The 20,083-nt window shown below is 42.4% G+C and overlaps 1 protein-coding gene across 1 annotated transcript in view; it reads right to left on the reverse strand.

Moving 5' to 3' along the window:
- The window catches only part of AR (androgen receptor), a 172,004-nt gene that overhangs the window by 61,184 nt on the left and 90,737 nt on the right, over positions 1 to 20,083 (reverse strand). Inside the window, exon 2 of the mRNA XM_033113987.1 lies at positions 9,843 to 9,994. Coding sequence (XP_032969878.1) covers positions 9,843 to 9,994 — 152 coding nt within the window. The remainder of the gene's footprint in view (positions 1 to 9,842; positions 9,995 to 20,083) is intronic.

Consider the following 20,083-nt stretch of genomic DNA (forward strand, 5'->3'; position numbering starts at 1 on the left):
GTTTGGCTTGGCTGGTTTTAAAAGGTTCAAAATTGAGGGGAGGGTGGGGGTGGAGGGATGTAAAGCCAATCTATGGGAAGCAGAATGAATTTTGGTGTATTGCCAGGGTTTCGTTTTAAATACAGTACAGTCATAGGCCATACCAAGACATGTTTTTGAAAGAAATGTCTGTCCCCACCACACACGTACATGTACACACACACACACACACACACACACAAACAAATCAAAACAATAACACTAACAACCAAATCACATTCCTCCAAAGGGTCCACTAAAAATGTGGGAGACAGCACTCTAGATAAAAGATAATCTGGCTTGGTTTTTAAAAATAACCATCCGGCTTCAGGAAAAGAAGCACAAAAATTTATTTACACAGGTGCTAGCTCAGGTTTCTATTGAATCTGGCCTCAACATACTTTAAGACACGCCTCTGGATGGACAAGGGAAACCAATGGCTGAAGAATGTGGAGGATAATTTATGACCTTTGTTAGCTCTTCTCCTCACCTGTGGCTGTAGACCTGGATTTACCAGGGAGCTCAGACAAATCTTGATGGGGATGAAGATACACAGAGAGCTCTGACACCTTACATTCAAACGCCTAGAATTCAGGAGAGGCAATGAACCCGAGCTTCCTGGGCTGTCTGGGCTGTTGCAACACCCTTGGAGGCAAAGAGGAGGAAGAGACCTTCCTTCCCTATATTCTTATGCAAATGATACTGGCACTCTGATCACTAATTAAGTAACATTGAAGAGAAGTGGTTGTCTGGGAACAGTACACCAAACCAAGGCCTTCTTTAACCAGGGGACTACCACAATATCATCTCTCATCTTTCCTTTCTGCCTACTCAGGGGATACCACAAGTGTGTGTGTGCCAATGACTAAGGCTTCACTCCGGGAGAAAGAATCAAATGTTATTGGTCACCAGGAGCTGCGTTACACATCATTTAGTTCTTACAACAGCCATGTGAGCTATTATATCCTCACAGAGGCACAGAAAAGTTAAGTGACTTGCTCAAGGTCACGTGTCTATTAGGCCCTGGAGCTAAGGATTGAAGTCAGGTGTGCCTGTTTCCCAAGGCTGATACACATAAAATGAACCACTGGACAATGGGCACATCTGGAGATCTATAAAATTTTAGAGATTTATTGTTAAGGATTTAGATAGCTACTAATTTATTCCTAAAACATTCAAGATCATTTAGTCCAACCACTTTATTATTCAGATGGCCTCTGTGAGGTGCAAAGAAGGAACGAGACATGCCTAAGGCACATGGTAAATCAACAGTAGAACTGGAATCCCAGTTGGTGCTCTTGCAATGCCTCTTATTCTACTACCTAGATACCAGCCTGCTTCCAGAAAGCATGGGGGAGGGGTGCAGGCACAAAAGGCTGATTGAGAGCAGTCAGGGGACCTGCTGCACCTCATGCGGCTCCCTTAACCACCTCTGGACTCCACAGTGCTTTCACCGCAGTCTTGCTTTCAGTCAGTTGTGTCCCCTTTCTGCAGTTCCCTTCCTACACTTTTGTATCGGCTAAACTATTATCTCTCAAGGCCTAGGTCAAGCCTTAACTCCTCTGTGAAGCCCTATCAAACTTTCTAGGTAAAACAACTTATTTTCTTAGTTTGTCTGCTCAACAGATTACAGACTTACTTCCAGCACAGTACTTATCTCACTGTTATGTTGGGGACATTGTGTCATACTCACTTCACCAACTAGTTGTATGACTTTGGGAAAGCCATTTTAATGCTTCTGTGCCTCAGCTCCCTCATTTGCAAATTGGGGGGTAATAATACTTACATCATAGTGGTGATGTGAGGACTGAATGAGAAAACATCTATAAAGCAATTAATACATGTTGAGTTCCCAAGAAATAGTTTTTGTTCATCTCTTATCCTAGTGCCTGGTGTAGGTCTGATGTACACAGTAAATAAGCACTGACTCTTAGTTGAATAAATGGATGCCATGGCGGGAAAGTGCCAGTCATCAAATAGCCATTTTGGATATCCCTGTAGTCAGTATACTCTCTTATGAGTCTATAAATTCCTTATCAAAGATTAGACTGGTGGTCTGCAATCTGCTGTGGGTTACAGAACCTATGAGAATCACATGGAAGCTATGAAAACTCTTCCTAAAAAAAAAATCCATATACGTACATACAAACAAAACCTTGCAAGAATTTTCACATCAAAAAAGTACCCCACAGAGCCCTTGCATCACAGATAACCATTATTACTCATTCCCCTACTGGGGAAAGACACACAGATCCAGAAGATGCTCTCACACAGTGGTAGAGGCATAGGGGAGTAACAGGGACTGAGCACCATCTGGGAGCCAAGGACTGTGCTAAAAGTTCATTATCCTGTTTCACATCATCCTTGGTGGTTCCAAGGTAACAATCTCTGTGGCTCTGCTGATTGGCTGTAAGGCAGTAGAACCTATCAGACAAGAAACAAGAAATGGCTGGAAGGCCCTCATTTCTGCCATTTACTTTCCACGAACCCGAGAAAGCCACTATCTCTCTGTGGGCCTCAGTTTCCTCATCCACAAAATGGCTTTGGACAGATTTTTAGATTTCTAAGTTCCCTTCCTTCATATTTTAACAGGTTAGCAATGAAAGATCCTATGATTCCCAGCACTGCAAATCGTTTAAGTATTATCACTAAACAAATGACTGAATCAACTCTCCAGAAAGTAGAAGAACTTATGACCATGTGGCTATAGAAATGTGCTTATCTAATTTATGGAATTGTGAGCGGCCCACAGTCTCCAGAGCCCACATCCAAATACCACAATGAAATCAAGGTCTGTCTATACTATGAAAGACAGGAAGATCAAAATGTTAAAACACTGATGGAGGAGAATGAGACTTTGCCTTTGTAACTCTTTAGATCTGTCCTGGAAGAAAATATTTTCTCGTTTCTGACATTGAAGAGGAGGGAAATGGATTTCTCTTTCTTCTGGCCCCATGGAAAACATTGGATCTATCATTTGTATTCTTACACTCTGTCTCTGAGCGCATCCCTTATGAGGAGCAAAATTCTCGTGAGCACAGATGTTAAACAATGCTTTCTCTTTGGTGATTGTGTGATGAGAGCAAATTTAAGAGCCACCAAGCCTGGCTTCATCGGAGTCAGAACTTTCTGTCTGAAGATTAGGGATTGGTTTAAGGACTATGGCTTACCTGTCCGTGATTCTACTTCGAGAAGAAGAGTTGCTGACGAACCAGCCGCATTTGGGGCTTTCTCAGGAAGACAAGCTCCCTGTGACGTTAGTTCTACTCAGTGGCTCCTTGGTTTCTCCCCACAGCACTTATGTCTTTCTTAAGTTCCTTCTCTAATTTCTGATTCTGTTGTTACTCTTCACTGTCATCTTTGTTTGCCTAGGCATAGAACTTTCTTTCGACTTTGAATTAGTATGTTTATTTATTTGAGGGGCAACTGTGTTGTAACAGAGTGACTGCTACATTTGAACACAGAAGACCTGGGATCAAATTCCAGCTGTTCCAGTTACTACCAGTTGATTAACTGGCAAAACCTCCATTTGCTTACAAGGTAAACGACCAGGATGATCTCACTTTCTGTCCCAGGTGGTTGGGAAGTTCAAATGGAGAGTGGATATGGTGGTCCTTCACCCACTGAAGAGATTTCAAGACGTCCAGGGTCATGATCATAAGCTCCTTGAGGCAGGCTGTGCATCTCGCGTGTGTGAGCCTAACACCCCATGCGGACTAAGCACCCAGTAAGTGTCCACTGCCTGAACGCATGAGTAGGTTACTACCAGGCCTGTTCCTACAAGGTACACAGTGGAGTACAGGCACTGGTTTAGCCAGGGGCTGAGATGATTCCACTGGGGCACTTCAGGGGTCACAGCCAAGACTGGAAGCATAGGGACTGAGAAGTCTAAGACTTGTTTCCTCTCTAAAGAGTCGTTCACCTCCAAATCTATTTGTTCTTCTGCATAGAGGAAGTTTCTTCTTCTGTGAGGGTACAAAGCTCACCTGCCTTCCTTGCAATGCTGAGAGCAGTTGCCCAGCTGTGAAGAAGAGTGTGAACACCTGAATAATAGGTTCCAGGGCATGCACACACGGCTATTATAACTGAAATTAGTACTTTTTGAAATGATGGTATCTCACAGAGTTCAGTCATTTTGAGGGACAGGGTGTTTCTTGCCAAGGGACTAGAGCCCAGAGAAGTTAGAAATACCTCCTACCTCTGAAGAAAAATTGGGTTTAACGGTTACCCTTGCAATAGCAGCCAACTGCAAACATCTATCCCCCAGAGTTTCACAATTACCAAGAGATTGAAAAAGCTTCTGGATGTCATATATGGACGGGCTTTAAAAAATAGAACAGACTGGGGAACAGGAAAGCCAGGCGAAAGGAGGCAATGGACTCAGATCTTGCAGGTGACATAGTAACTTCTTGTTAGTCATTGCTTCATAAAATGCTCATGCTATAAATAAGCAGGCAGCACTATAGAGCAGCAATGGCAAATTCTTGGCATGGTTCCCTTATTGGGCACTAACAAGAGACTTGGGTGGGCATCAACTGCCATGAGTTACAGAGCTGAATGCATGACTCGGCAGGTCTGTGGCCTGGTCTCGTCATGGGGAGGATCCGAATTAAGCCAGCAAATGTGTAGAGACAAGGAATCATGGGGAAATACATGCCAGATCCATAACTCAGCTTGCCACCTGGCCCTATTTCTACGAGACAGAGTTTTTCTATCACACTTAGTATCAGAGTCCCCAAAGCCCTTCTTCTTTAACATCTGGAGTATATGTAGCTTCCAGCAAAACTCATTTGTATATATTTCATAATTATCCACACACTTACAGTACAAAAGCTTAGAAAATGTGTGCAATATTTCCAACTTCTCCTCTGGGTATTGCAAGGGGGAGCGTTCTACTAGATCATCAGAAAAAAGGTATCCTCTTCTAGTATTAATAGGTGTGTTTCTTTTTCTCCTGTGTAGTAAAAAAAAAAAAAAAAATAGCATAGGACATAGAGGCCACCAGGCCAGGCATTTTGGGAAAGCAAGACACGCAAATTTTGACTGGTCAACTCAGACACATGTTTAAAATGAGATAATTTAGGAAGTTACTAAATACCAGGAGAGGAGAAGGAGTGAAATTCACTGTAACGATTTGCAAGCACAGGAGCAACCATCTAAAGCAGGAGTCAACAAACTACAGTCCACAAAGCCAAATCCAGTGTGACACTTGTTTTTGTGTGGCTCAAGAGCTGAGTGTGATTTTTAGATCTCAAATGGTTGAAAAAAATCTAGAGAAAAATAGTATTTAATGGCATGTGAAAATTAAATGAAATTAAAATTTCAGTGCCCATAAAGTTTTATTGGAATATGGCTACTCCTATTAGTTTACATATTGTCTAGGGCTACTTTTGTGCCAAAAAGGCAGTTGAGTAGTGGAGTCAGAGACCACACGGCCCACAAAGCCTAAAGTATTTACTACCTGGCCCTTTCCAGAAAAAGTTTGCCAACCCCCGATCTAAAGTATGGCTATGTATGACATTTAATAAAACCAGAGACAGAGAAAAGATAAGAGGAACTTTGTGAAAAGATCTCTTAGACTCGTGCAATCAAGATCAGTCAACTCCTTGGCCAAAGACACCTGATCAAGGCTCTGTTGAAGCTGCATGTAGACCCTCCCAGAAGAGTTAAATGGCCTCTGAGAAATGTAACCCCAAAAGTCATGGAGTGAAGAGGACACTGATATGTACCAAAACTTCTCTGCAAGACTCCAAACAAGAAGTAACATTCAATTCCACATGAGTTGAGGTGGGAAAGAGTGGATTTAAAGGACAGAAAGAGTTCAATGAGGGTTCACTTACATTTCTTCCCTCACAAAAACGTGGGGCAAGAGAGAGAATCAAAGCCATACTTATATAAAATTTGCCAAGGATACTAAATTAGGACATATTGTAAACATCAGTGAGGATGGTGTAATTCTTTGAGTTCAGAATGTAAACTACAGTTTCAATTTTATGATGTGTACCAAACAGTGCGCCATGTGTACAAAACAAATGGATGTACAATCTCCAATGTTTTACTAGAAAATGTCTGAAAAATAGTAAATTCTTACGCACATAATGCACATGATGAATTAATTAACTCTCTTTGAAACATGATGAGGTAGAGATGGGGATTCACATCCTGATTTTTCCAGATGAGAAAATGGAAAAGAAAGGAAGTTATCCAGCCATGGTCACAATGCTGGGGGAAAAGGGACTCTCAGAGTGCGGAGTTTTCACCCAGTCCATCCACAGTGCTCTCTCTCAGCTGACTATCCCCATCTGGAGATTGATATTTAAGGGAATGGGAGCTAGGATTTGCCATCTCCTAGGAAGGCGTTTAAAACCCAAAGTACATGCAGGCATAAACGCACATGTGTTTGCTGAAATAATAGTGATTATGTTTATGATTTGTAGAATGATCATGAAAAGTTTCAGCTTTTAGAACATTTAAAAAATATCTAGTTTAACTCCTTTACAGACAAGGAAAACAGTGGTCCAAAGGGGGGAATTTCATATCCAAGGTCACAAAACCAAAACCCCTCTGAGCATATTCATATCTCTGTGTATGGGCATAAATTTCCTTGAGCTTCCTGGCCTTTTAGGTAGCATCCAATACGCCTTACCATCTCACCTCTGTGTTCATCTTACCCACCCCACCAGCTAGCTGATTCTCCTCATGCCTGTTTCTCTAACCCACAAACCATCCCCCGAACAGCGTGCATGCGAATGCATGCATGCACACACACACACACACACACACACACACACACACACACACACACACACACACACACTTTCACTCCTTCACTAAGTTTCCATCAACCACATTTTAGTACTTTTACCCCCATGGCATAATACCATTATTTTTTTATCTCAAAATATTCAGATCCTTCCCTGACTGGCCTCACCCTCACCCCAAACTCCCAACATTACTGACAATGAAAAAATGTGGTGTTCTCTCCTCTTCTTTCTCTTCAACAGGAAAACCTGGCTATATTACAATTGACTCTGTGCTGAGCCTTCTACCAATGACAGCATTAAAGCCTCATGCTTTATGAACTACCAAAGCTAGAAATGGATTTCTGGTTGACGTGCCAGGCTTTTAAGTTTTGTACCTGTGCCCAGTCCAGAGATTTTTGAAACCATGAATAAAGTGGTAATTAACACTCTGAATACTCAGTCTGAGTTAACTGACAACGACAAACAAATGAGAAAGAGTTGTGTTCCTACTCTCTCCAAGACAGGTGGAATTCTAAGTTTCAACAAGGCAGATTCAGAATCACCTTCAGAAAGGCCATTTGGGTGATAAAGGTACATTGTAAAAATGGAGAAAAAAACAAATCAATAAATGTTTTGGGAGGGTAATAAGACAGCCCCCTGCCTTCATATAGAGATAATGATGGCAGTACACTCCAGCCACCGAGCTTTACATGTGGGAAGAGAATGAAAACACCAATAATTTTTTTCTTTATTTTGTGTGGGGTTTTTTTAACCATCTTATCCTGTCCCTGAGAGGGGTCAGAACTGAAACCTGGGGTGCATATTCCAAAGGAACCAAGGGGCTTCATAGCTTTGCAAGGAATCCATTGGTGATTTTTCATATTTGAAGCATTCAAGAGCATTTGGTCCCATGAGCTCACAGAGGCTCATTTTCTCAAAGAAAATACAACCAAGTTTCCCTAGCTTAAGGGATTCTAGGGTCAGGAGCATTATGAGACCTGCTGGATTTCCAAGTGCTCTGTAAGTTGAGTGATTACCCTTCCCTCCCTCCTCTCTTCCCTGTTCTCAAATAGCCCAAGATCCACGTCATAGCAGAGTTCCTCCCAGGCAGCCCTGCCAACTGCACTTCTGCCTGTCTCCCTCCTTCAGCCCTAACTTCTGCAGAAAGATTCCATGTGGAATATGTTATGACAGCAAAATCTTCCCTTTCACAATATGGTTGATTATGTCCCAGGTTTTCCAGAAACAACAATATCGTGACCCAGATTTGTAAAACCCAGAAGCAGCATCACATGCAATCTAATCTGTGTATTGAATTTGCTTATTCGCTTGCTTATTTGGACTCTTTTGCCATCTGATATGACTGCTATTACTGTGGTGCCTGGCTTACTGACACACTAGCTGTAGATAGGTGCCTGTTTCATTCTTTGCTCTATAGACAGGGCCTTCTGGATGACGGGGTGTGGGGAAGAAGCAGGTTCACCCTGGGAAAGCAGGGTGATCTGAAGTCTTTGGAGCTGGTCCTCACTTCCTTTTATGACAGCCATCCTCCTATAAAGTACCCTCAAGAAAGGAAGGCACAGCTCTCTGTGTTTCTTTCCAAACTGCCTGGGCCTAGGCACTGGGGCCCTAGACCTCATACCAGCCCAGCCTAAGCAGTAGCAGTGCGCCACTCAGGGCTAAGGGTCAACCATGCAGCATGTTCTCAGTAATACTAAATGCTACCTGTCTCCTTGTTGCTTTGGGGACTGGAAAAAAACAAAATCACAGCTTTCCATTTTACAGGTATTCCGGCCACCTGGCCAAAATGATGAAAAGACAAGCATCATTCCAATTGGTTAGCAGTGGGGATACCAGTCACAGGACACCCACTTTCTAACTTTTCTCTGGATGCCAAGAACTCTCTGGTGCTTCTGCTGTCCTCTAGTGGGTGTCATCACTTTCCTGGTGAAAGGCGTGGCTTTACGTACCTGCCACTTTCAAGACTTTCCTCAGGGTTTGTAGCCCTTACGTAAGGAAAGACTTTCTGTTTCGGTTCTGACTTGGAACTCAACAGTTTTAGGCCAGTGAGAGGGAAGACAAAGGTCTTGGAAGGAAGTACGTCTTTTGTGGAAAGTGGGGGAAGGAGTCGATACTGTGTTTAGCAACTGGGTCTGCTCCCACTGCACAGCATCTCTATCGGCGGTTCATCAATGTTCCTTCGGGAAGGAAGCCATTATTGCAGGATGGGGAGTGAAGTGGACGAATGGCTTAGGCCCAAAGGGACCGGGAAGGAAGGAGGCACTAGCATGTATAGGAGTCCTGGACATGGGAGCTCCTCCTCTAGGATGTAGACTGAGCACCTCTGGGGCTAAGCTGACGTGAACTGTGCTAAGCAAAATAAGACTAAGGAGCCAGGGCTTGAGGTCAAATAGCCCAATATTACAGGCAGTTTAGCTTGGGGCTCCGTACCGATGGGCAGGCCTCGAGGGCAGGTCTCTGGAGGGGAGAATAAAATTGTTTCATCACACTGGGTTCTTATCTACCTGGGAGTTACTGATGCAAAGAGGCCTCCAGGAGGCAGCAGCAGAAGGAAGCAGGTGCAGAGACTGATGGTCTGCTGAACGGCCAGAACCCTTCCTTTCTGGGGCCAAAGCCAGGAAGCCTTCGCTAAGGAACAGTCTCCTATTCACTAAAGAACAGGCTGGAGACTCAGTTGGGGTTTCTCCACTTCTAACCTCTCTAATAAGAACAAATTTTTCTCTCACTAGGCAGCAGAGTGGAGGGAGGAAATTAAACAAGCTGGGAAGAAATTAAATCTTTTCAAATAATTAATTTTCCTTTCGTTCCTAGGACCCACCAAGCTCCAAGCACCAGCTGGGACCACCTTCACTACCTATATTGCCTATACTACCAAGACTGCTGAAGCCAGGGGACCAGCACTATGAAAACGTGCTTCTTTAGGATCTTACGTTCTTTGAGATGGCCCTGCCTGTGACCTTGTCCCTGAGATGATACAATCCTATGCCCTGGAAAATTGGTGCCTGTCTCTAGAAGATAAAGGAGAAAGGGAAATAGAAGTGAGTGTGCAAGAAACGTTACCTTCAGCAGCTCTTTTAAAGAAGACTTTGCAGCTTCCACAAGTGAGAGCTCCATAGTGACAGCCAGAAGCTTCGTCTCCACATATCAGGCATGTCTTCTGGGGTGGAAAGTAATAGTCAATGGGCAGAACATGGTCCCTGGCAGTCTCCAAACTGGAAAGACACAAGAGAAACAATGCGACACACATCAGTGGTTGGCAGAAATTGGAGGGTAGAACTCTGAGGTCTTGAGGAGTAAACTACATGCGTTAACTATTATTGTTCATTGCTTAATACAGTCAGTGAGAAGCTGAATTTTCCTGGGAATTCTCCTAGGGATAATGTTTGTAGGGTTTCCTGTCATGTGGACTTAGAACCTTTATGGATCCTGCTAAGGAATTAGAGCAGTTCTCTGGAATCAGTCAATCTCATGGGTTATGTTGACACGAGGGAAGGATGACGGCAGAAATCTGAGGTTAAAGTATCTAACTTAGGGTGCTGGTCAGGCAACAATTTCGGAACAAGTAAATGGTATGAATCCAGACCTATGACCTTACCTTGTCCAAAGGGAGAGAACCATAATGAAAACAGACTAAACATCAAGCAGTCTGATGGGATTTGCTCTAGTTTTCTGAGCCTCATTCTCATCTGTAAAGAAGAACATCACCCATACTACTGAGCTACTGTTGTCAGTGATGACATAAATTAGACAAAAGATAAAAAGCCCTTGAAAGGAATACACAAGCGAGGGATAGTGATCAGTAGTATCACACCAGGCTTCTTTGATCTTTTCCCCCCATTCTTTCCATTTACTTAGGAGTCTCTCTAAATCACATGGACATGTACCCAGCCCCATTCTGCAACACAAAGCAGCAGATTCCCTATGCCTGAAGCTCTTGTTGAGAAATGATGGACAGTGATGCCGGAAGCCTCTTAGGCTATCATCTCAACACCTGGCCATTCAAATACTCATAGGTTCCTTGGACTAGGATGGAGCTTCAGAAGTTACCTGGTCGAAAACTGCCTTTCTCCAAGAAGATCGGTATCTGAGTCCTTCTGAGTGGTTCTGAAGGAGAGGCTAATACTAAAACCTTAACGTAATGGGTAATTCTCAGTCTCCCACCGCAATGAATTCAAGTTTAAACAATGAAACATGGTTCTCACTACACAAAGATAATTTTCCCCCTCTCCTCTGTCCTATATCTAAGCATTAAACAAAATGTAAGTGACCTGTGGGGTTATTGTGTCTCAAGTAGATGACACTTGCCCATATTCTCAACCACAGGAATGCAGTCACTAGTTTTTATGAATACTTCTTCCTTATTAAGGAAGGAAGGAAAATAAGCCCTAACAGTAGCTTGTTTGCTGTTTGTGGTGATTTCTACACCTCAAAACATCTCTGTGAGACATTTTTTCTTTTTGTATCATAAGGAAAGTCCAACTCAGAGAGGAGAAGGCCAGGACTAGTTGACACCACAGCAGGATTATCTGACTCCAAAGCACACACTGTTTCCATTACCCTATTGTCTTCTCACTACTCATCTATCTTCACTTTTTACTCATGACTCTTTGGTAATAATGCTCAGCATAGTCATCAGAATCAAAAAAAAAAAAAAAAAGAAAGAAAAAGAAAAAGAAAATAAAGAAAAAAGGCATGAAAGGCCATCCTCCCTTCAACCCACCAATGAGCAGTCCTGGCAGGGCAAGAGCAAAAAAAGCTTTCTCTGGCTACACTTGACAAGCACTTTATCTCTAAGATACAAATATTAGCCTTTATTCAACTCCCAAGTACAACTGAAAGCACTCAAAAAGCTCTGCTGACATGCAAACCCAGCAGCTGGCTATGGTGTCCTGTCTGTTCTCGCCACAAGCCTTCCATTTCTGATCATAATTGGAAAGCCAGCACGAGTTTGTCCACCGAACCAGGACTAGCAAGGCCACACATTCCACAGGAAAAGAGCTTCACTTCCCATATACAAATGGGCCAAATGTTAAGAAAGACTGTCATTCCTTTGCCTAAAAACATTATTTCTTTGGGTAAAAATTGGGCCCCCATCCTCATTCATGAAACAAGGAGAAGAAACAGAAGTGTTTTTTTGTTGTTGTTGTTGTTCAAGTGTCTTCATCCTCTTCCCACTTTTTTTCCTACTTCTGTAACTAATACACACAATTCAAATAAAATCAGAGGGACACGCATTGAGGCACTCTATATGCCAGGCCATTTCATATACATACTCTCATTTCATCTTCCCAAACAACCCTGCCAGGTAGCTCTGTATCATCCCGATATTGTAGGAGAGAAAACTTATGCTCAGGAAAATAAAGTAAATTTGCTCCAGATCACTCATCCAGTAAGTGGAAATGCCAGATTCCATCTTAGTTAAGTCTGACTCCAAAGGGTGGACTCGTAACCAATGACTAATCATGTTACAACATTGGAGGCTGACATTAGATTGATTCTACTCAACTCCTAGAACCTAGTGAGCCCTATGACCAAGTATAGGCCTAGGTGCTGGGAATACAGTATTTTTATGGGGGGGGGGTGAGGATATCATGTTGATCAAGATATTATCCTTGCCACCAAGCAACATACTCTCTACTAGAGAAGAAAGACAGGAACTGTAAAATAACATAGTAGATGATATAATAAAGCAGAGTGCAGACTGCTACATGAAAAAGCATCTCAAAGACAGTATTTTTTTAAAAAGCATAAACGTATATATGGGTAAGTGAGATGATGGCAGTTGACAACAATTATTAGGATATGATTGCAAAATAAATATTAGATAAACAAAATGGAAACCCACATAAAGTAAATAAGAGGTCTTTTTGGAAAGAGCCTTTAAAAAATAGAAATTTTCTTCCATACTGTTAATAAAACATAAAATACAGTTCAAATTATTTAAAAGAATATAATCAAATTTATAATCAATGCTGAAAGACAGAAGAAAATCAACATTTTTTATTAGATATCAGTTTAATAAAATACATGTTAAACCAAAATAACTATAAAGGAGGAGAAATAAGGAAGACAATTTTAGAATCTGAACTTTTCCTAACTACCTTGACTAGAGGCCTGCGATATCTCCTGACCTCACCAGGCCAGTTTCCACCTACTTCCCCCTCCTCTCTCTGGCAAAATATTGTAGACAGCACTCCCACTAACCCTGGCCCAGTGTGGACAAAGGGCACACTGCAGTTCTGACTTATGGACTGAACTGTGGGCAGTGGAAATGAGAATTCCAAACTCAGTCCCTCTCTCAGGTTTATATCCTAGAGAAACTCATGCACATTTGTACCAGGAGGCATGTGCGGGAATGGGCAGATCAGCCTTGTCTGTAAAAGCAGAAATTATAAACATCCACTGACAGGAGAGGGGATAAGTAAATCATGGCATGTTCATTCAATAAAATACCATTCAGTAATGACAAGGAACAGAATACAGCTACACGTATAGGAATCTCACAAGCTGATGTTGCATGAAAGACAGAACTCATAATAGCGTACCTACTACATGATTCCATTACATAATGTTCAAAAGGAGCAACAGGAAACAATATATATGTGAATATATGTGTGGAAAAAACATAAAAATGTAAGGGAATAATAAACCCAAATATAGGATAGTTGTTACCTCTGAGGGGAGGCTGGGGGTAATGAATGACATAAGGAATGAGGAATCAAGTTGATTTATGCATTCATTTAAACATATTTATTAAACACCTACTACATACCAAGCACCATTCTCTGTCCTGGGGTTATAGCAATGAACAACAAAAACAAAAACAAAACAAAACAAAAAAAACAAAAAACAAACAAGAAAGAAAGAAATGGCATTAGTGTTCCTTAATTAGGGCTCAGAAGTGTTCATTTTATTATTATGCTATATAACATACGTTACATGTATTATTCCGTATGGCTATAAGGGCACATAATAAAAAGGAAAATTAAAAAGAAAAACTTCAGAAGTTTTTGGCATCCTCCTGAATAACATCCTAACTGCAAATGCAGCAGAGGTTTGCTTTGAGAACACATTAAGTACAGAATTTGCACGAGACATTGTGTTTCTTCCCACCTCCCCTGGGTTACACACTCACCTATTATCCCGACACAGGGCATTCAGTTTTATGAGTCTGAAGCAAAAGCGCTGCCACATAGAATGGAAGTTTTCCAAACCAGAACACCACTTCCTATTCTCCAAGTTTTACAATTAATTAAATAAAAATGTATTACAAATGCCAGTTCCACCATGGGAAAGTTGGGCTCAAACACCACCCCCCACTCTCTCTCTGTCTGTCTCTGACTTGGGGATACCTTAAAGGGTCTGATTTATCTAAGTAAGTCCCCCAGTGATTATGAAACCAGGGCAAAATGCAAAAGTCACAGACCAGTTCTCCTTGTTTGGCTGAGGAATGTCAATTCAGCAGGGCTTTGGAGCCAGCCAGACCTGGCTTGGAATTCTGCCTCCACCACTGAACCTTGAACTCAGTCATTAGGGCTCTCTGAGCTCCATTTGCCTCATCTGGAGAGTGGAGATATTTGCTACCCTAGAGAGCTTTTGTGAGAATTACATTAAATGACATATGTTAAGCCCTTCACTCTGCCTGCCACGTGGTAGCTGCATTGCAAGTCTGGGCTGCCTTCACTTTTTATCTTACCATAAAAAAAGGAACTGTCTAATATCCTTAAAGTAAAAAAAAAAAAAAAAAGAGGACAATCCTTCTTGGCTATGCAATGCTTTTAGGGAAAGGTAAACAGAAGTGGAGAGAGAAGGAAAACAAGACTAGATGTGTAAAAGCACATCTTTTTCATACATACCTCTGCACTTTTAAGACAAGAAGGGATTTAGGAAACCACCAAACATCTTTATAGAGCATCATATTTTTCCTGATGCTTAGTAATTTACCATATTCTTATTAATCACATTTGGAATATAATGACAACTGTACGTGAACTGTTAAGATAAAAATAAGACAGTTCAAAGTTATTCTCTACTCATAGCTCTCTTGTGCCTACTTCTTTGTTGGCACAAGAGATATTTCAGTGGAGAAATTGGCATAAGACTGGTAGCTCCTTTTCCCACTGACAACCTGAGATTTGAAATTTGATGACTGTCTAAGAGAACAGTCATGTTTTCTTTTAAAAGTATTACCTCGTTTTACTTCATAGCTCACCAATTATGTTTAATGATGCCTTTTGTTGATGTGGAATGATATATAGGTAAAAGATCTGATTTTCATGCCCATCTCTGCCACTTTCCAACAGAATGACCTTGAACAAGTCATTTGGCTCCAATTTCTTCACATGTAAAATGAGTAAAAAATATAGAACTCAAAAGACTGTGATGAAGATTCAGTGAGATTTTGGAGGTAAAGTAGCCCCCAATAGTGCTGGCACAGTGCTTAATAAATGGCCATTATTATAACAATTCATGAGAAAATGGTAGGAAGGAGAGATGGAAGAACTGGATACTAAAAAACCACCTCTGAGTTAGGTAGCCTTACTCCTACTGTGAAGATATGCAAACCGACACTTAGATAAGGTAAATGGCTTGTCTGAGTTCATCCAGTTATTAATAGTAAGTGGTGAAACCAGAATTCATACCTGGGATTATTTCTACCTAAATCAATATTTTCCCACTATTATAAACTGCTAAGATAATATAATATTCATGTTATAGCATGGTTTAACTTAATTAGGGTATTTTAACAGGTTTATTGATAAACAGGTTTATTATAAATAAATAACAGGTTTATTTAAATAATTTTAAATAAATAAATTTAAATTATTTAAATAAACAGGTTTATTTATTCACCTACCATAAAATTCTCCTATTTTGACATATTTACCTTTGGTAGAGCAAACTAATTTTACCGCCATTTTCATTACTGCCAAAAGAAACCTATACCCATTAGCAATCATTCCCCATTCCCTCCTGCTCACAGACCCTGGCGACACTAATTTACTTTCTGTCTCTAAAGATCTGCCAGTACGGACTTCCGGTTCAAGATGGCAAATGTAAGAAGATCCTGAATGCACCTCCTCCCACAGACACACTGAGTCTACAGCCACATATGGAATAATTTTCTCTAAAACAAACAAACAAACAACACTGGCTGAGTAACGATTACATGTTTGACAAATGAGAAGAAGGCTGCCTTGAAAGGGTTAGGAGAGACTGGGACACAGTCTCACCATAAACCCCACACTGGCACAATGTTCCATAATTGGGAGGGAATTCTGAACTTGGAGCTTCTCCCTGAGGAGTGCAGAAGGAATCAAATCCAATATCAGGCATCCCAACTTTTAAGATATACATTGAGAGACAAGCCCTCAAAACATCTAAATTTGCAAACCAAAGGGGCTTGCATCCCAAGACCCACAAGGCTCTAGCAATCGGAGAAACTGCTCTTAAAGAGCCTGCATTCTTGGACTTACCCACCTGAGGGCCCAGCTCAGAGGCAGCTGATTATGCCCAGACTTAAAATGAAGGAGGCTCACCTGCTTATATTAAAGCAAAGAATAAGTGAATGAACTAATCGGAAACAGTTTGGGAGACAATGAGGAAAAACTGAGGGTTGCTAGATGGGCGGGAGGGGTGGGGGGTGGGGGGGAGGGTGAGGGGATTGGAGGGCAGTCGGTGACCACAGGATGGCCACGGGGTTTGAAAATTAATCTGGGGAACGTAATTTGGTGGTTACCAGAGCGTAAGGGGGTTGGGGGGGGGATGAGGGTGAGGGGGATCAAATGTATGGTGATGGAAGGGGAGCTGACTCTGGGTGGTGAACACACAGTGTGACTTATGGATGATGTGATACAGAATTGCACACCTGAAATCTATGTAATTATACTAACAATTGTCACCTCAATAAATTAAAAATAAATTAAAAAAAAAAAGAATAAAAAAAAAAGCAGCAGGCATCTAATTTAACATACACGTCTAGGAGTCTGTTGGAACACTTTCTGGGGATGGAGAATTGTGGGTGCCATCTTCGTGCTTTCCCTTTGCTGTGCTCCAAAGCACCAGTATCTCCCGGAAGAGAGCTTTTACATGTGTCTGGTGCCCCGATTTTTGTGGCTACAGCCTAGGGCATGCCTCTTGATTCCCTGGCTCTGGGGACTAGAGGAGCTTGTGTTCCTGGCCCAATGGGGCTATAATAGTTGGTGTTACTCAGAGAGGAGCTTATACTCCTGTCTGGTGCCTTCATTTTTTGTCACTGCTGCCAGGGTACACCTCTACATTGCCTAGTTTGGTGACCAGTGGGTCTTATGCTGGCAGGTCCCACTAGTCTGTAATCAATAGAGAAAGAGCTCTTAAACAGCTACCACCCCAGGGCACAACAAGAGGTAATAGACCCAGGACCTCAGTTTTTCCATAAAGAAGGCCTACTAGCTAATCATCTTGACTTGAATGGGGCAGGCCTCTAATTAAATACACATCTCGGGATTGGTTGCAATCCTTTCCAGAGACCTTGGAGGGTGGGCACTATCCTTGTTCTCACCCTCTTCCACACTCCAGAGAGCCAGTGTCCACTGAAGGGGAGCTTTACACCTGTCTGTTGCCCTAGTTGCTATGCCTGCTGCCTGGTTTTTGTCGCTGATGCCCAGAGGACAGTCCTTAATCATCAGGCTCTGGTGATTGTGGGCTTTGGGGCTTGCATTTCTGGGTCCCACAGGACAGTGGCAATTGGAAAGGCAGTTCTCGACAGGATACTACTCCCAGGGCACTGCATAGACAGCAGACTAAGGCACATTCCTGGTTCTTCTGTGAAGGAGGCCTGTTTGCTTGCCCTGGAGCTTCAGCATGAGGGGAACACTTCAGATTTGGCATCCATTTATTGGCCTATGGAGCTTCCTGCAAGGAATGTAGGCTGTGGACACCATCCTGATTTTCTGCCTTTCTCCAACTTGCTGATATCACCCAGAAAAGAAGTATAAACTCATCTAGAACACCAGTTTCTGTGACTGATGCTCAAGGGACACCTCCACATCACCTGGTTCTGATGGCCAGCAGGGCTGATGCTTGTGGTCCCACAAGAACTGTATATATCTGCATACTTTGAAAAGCTGATGCCCGTGGTCTGGCTTCCAATCATCTTGAATCTAGGTGCTGACTGAGATCCTTCCCTTTGGGACACATAGATGGGTCTTGGCACATACTCAACTACTGAGACCTATAAAATTTATAGTAGGCTGCTTGGACAAGCACAAAGATTTGAGAGACAACCAAGAGTTGAGGCAGGGTTGAATGACAAGGCTCATCTCCTACACAAGGCCACTCTTTCAAAACTGGAAGAGGTGGTTGCTTTATCCACTGTATAGAAAGGAACACAGGGAGTCAAGCAAACAAAAAACAGAGGAATGTGTTCAAAATGAAAGAACAAGATAAAAATCTCAGAGAAAAACCTTAAGAAAAATGAAGACATGTAATTTACTTAATAAAGAGTTCAAAGTATTGGTCATAAAGTTGCTCATCAAATAGGGGAAAAGAATGGATGACACAGTGAGAAGTTCAACAAACAGATGGAAAATATAAGAAAGTACCAAATAGAAGTCACAAAGCTGAAGACTGCAATAACCATACTAAAAATTACACTCAGAGGTTCAACAGGGGATGAAATGAAGTGGAAGGAAAAATTAGTCAACTTGAAGACAAAGCAGTGGAACTTGCCCAATCGGGGCAGCATAAAGAAAAAAGTATGAAAAAGGTGAAGATAGCTTAAAGGACTTATGGGACAGTTTTAAACAGACTAACATTTGAATCATAGAGCTCCCAGGAAGAAGAGAGAAAGAAAGGGGAAGAAATCATATCTGAATAAATAATGACTGAAAACCTCCCTAACCCGGAGAAGGAAACACATCCAGACCCAAGAAGAACTGAGAGTTCCAAATAATAGGAACCCACAGAAATCCATGCCAAGACATTATAATTGAAATGTTAAAATTTATAAACAGAGAATATTAAAGGCAGCAGGAGAAAAACAACTTGTTATGTACAAAGAAACCCCCATAAAACTATTAGCAAATTTTTCAGCAGAAACTTTATAGGTCAGAAGGGAATAGCATGATATATTCAAAGTGCTGAAAGAAAAAAAAATACTTTCAACCAAGAATACATGACTTGGCAAAGTTGTCATTCAGAAAAGAAGACATGAAGGTCCAAGATGGAGGAATAGGTAAACACTATGCCTGCCACCTCCAAGGACCACATAAAGTTATAAGTAAATAATAGAACAATCAACCTGTAGAACCATCTGAAGACTAGCTGAACAGAACCCCTATAAATAAGGATATAAAGAGGCCACATTGAGACCCGTAGGAGGGGTGGAGATGTGAAATGGGCTGACCCCAAACCCACAGGTAGTAGTTGAGCACTGGGAGGGACACCTCAGCAGCAGAGGTCCGCATCCCCCCAAGAATGAGGGGTCCCAGCCCCACATCAGGCTCCCCACCCAGCCCAGGGGTCCTGTGCCAAGAAGAGGAATCCCCACAATATCTGGTAGTTAAAATCAGTGAGGATTCTATCTGCCCATCCCTGTGAGATTGAAGGTGGCTGGAAACCCAGCCGCCCTCTTAAAGGGCCCCATGCACAGAATCACTTGCTCACCAGCACTCACCCTGGGCTCCAGCAGAGGAACAGTGACTCGAGAGGCCCCATAGACATACAGGGAAAGACTGAGTTGTATGGCTATAGGATGAAGGCTAGAGAGACAGCAGCCATTATCCCTGTGTAGAGCCTACCTTATATGTAATCTACAGGAGGGCGCCACCTTTCCTGTGTTAAACCCACACCCAAAGGGCCAAATCTGAGATTACATTGGTTTGGTAAAATCCGTGCATGTGTGCACCACCTTGGTGACTCCCTTGAACCCTGCCCAGCTAGTGTGGCATCACCCGCAGCACCTTCAACTCCTGGGCGGCCAGCCCTAGGCTCCAAGCTGTGGTAAGCTTGTACAGCACTAGAATGCTGCAACAGCCTGGGAAAATTTCAGTGGCAGGCAGTCAGCACTACCATGAGCTGCAGCCCTTCTTGGGCAGCTCTCAGAAATCTGCAAGCCCAAGGTGAGCAGTGGCTGGCTGTGGTATTCTTGGGGTGTTTTATGGAATGACCACAGTCTCTTCACTGGCACAAGAGCTGAATCTGCATTAACTTTGTAAAAACCACTGGCCACACTCTGTGACTCCCTGAGACCTCAACCCACCCAGCTAGCATGGCATTGACAGGGGCACTCTCAGCTCCTGGGAAGCCATCCCTGCCCCACA

Source organism: Rhinolophus ferrumequinum, chromosome X (assembly GCF_004115265.2).
Source record: "Rhinolophus ferrumequinum isolate MPI-CBG mRhiFer1 chromosome X, mRhiFer1_v1.p, whole genome shotgun sequence".
In the NCBI taxonomy this organism is placed as follows: Eukaryota; Metazoa; Chordata; class Mammalia; order Chiroptera; family Rhinolophidae; genus Rhinolophus; species Rhinolophus ferrumequinum.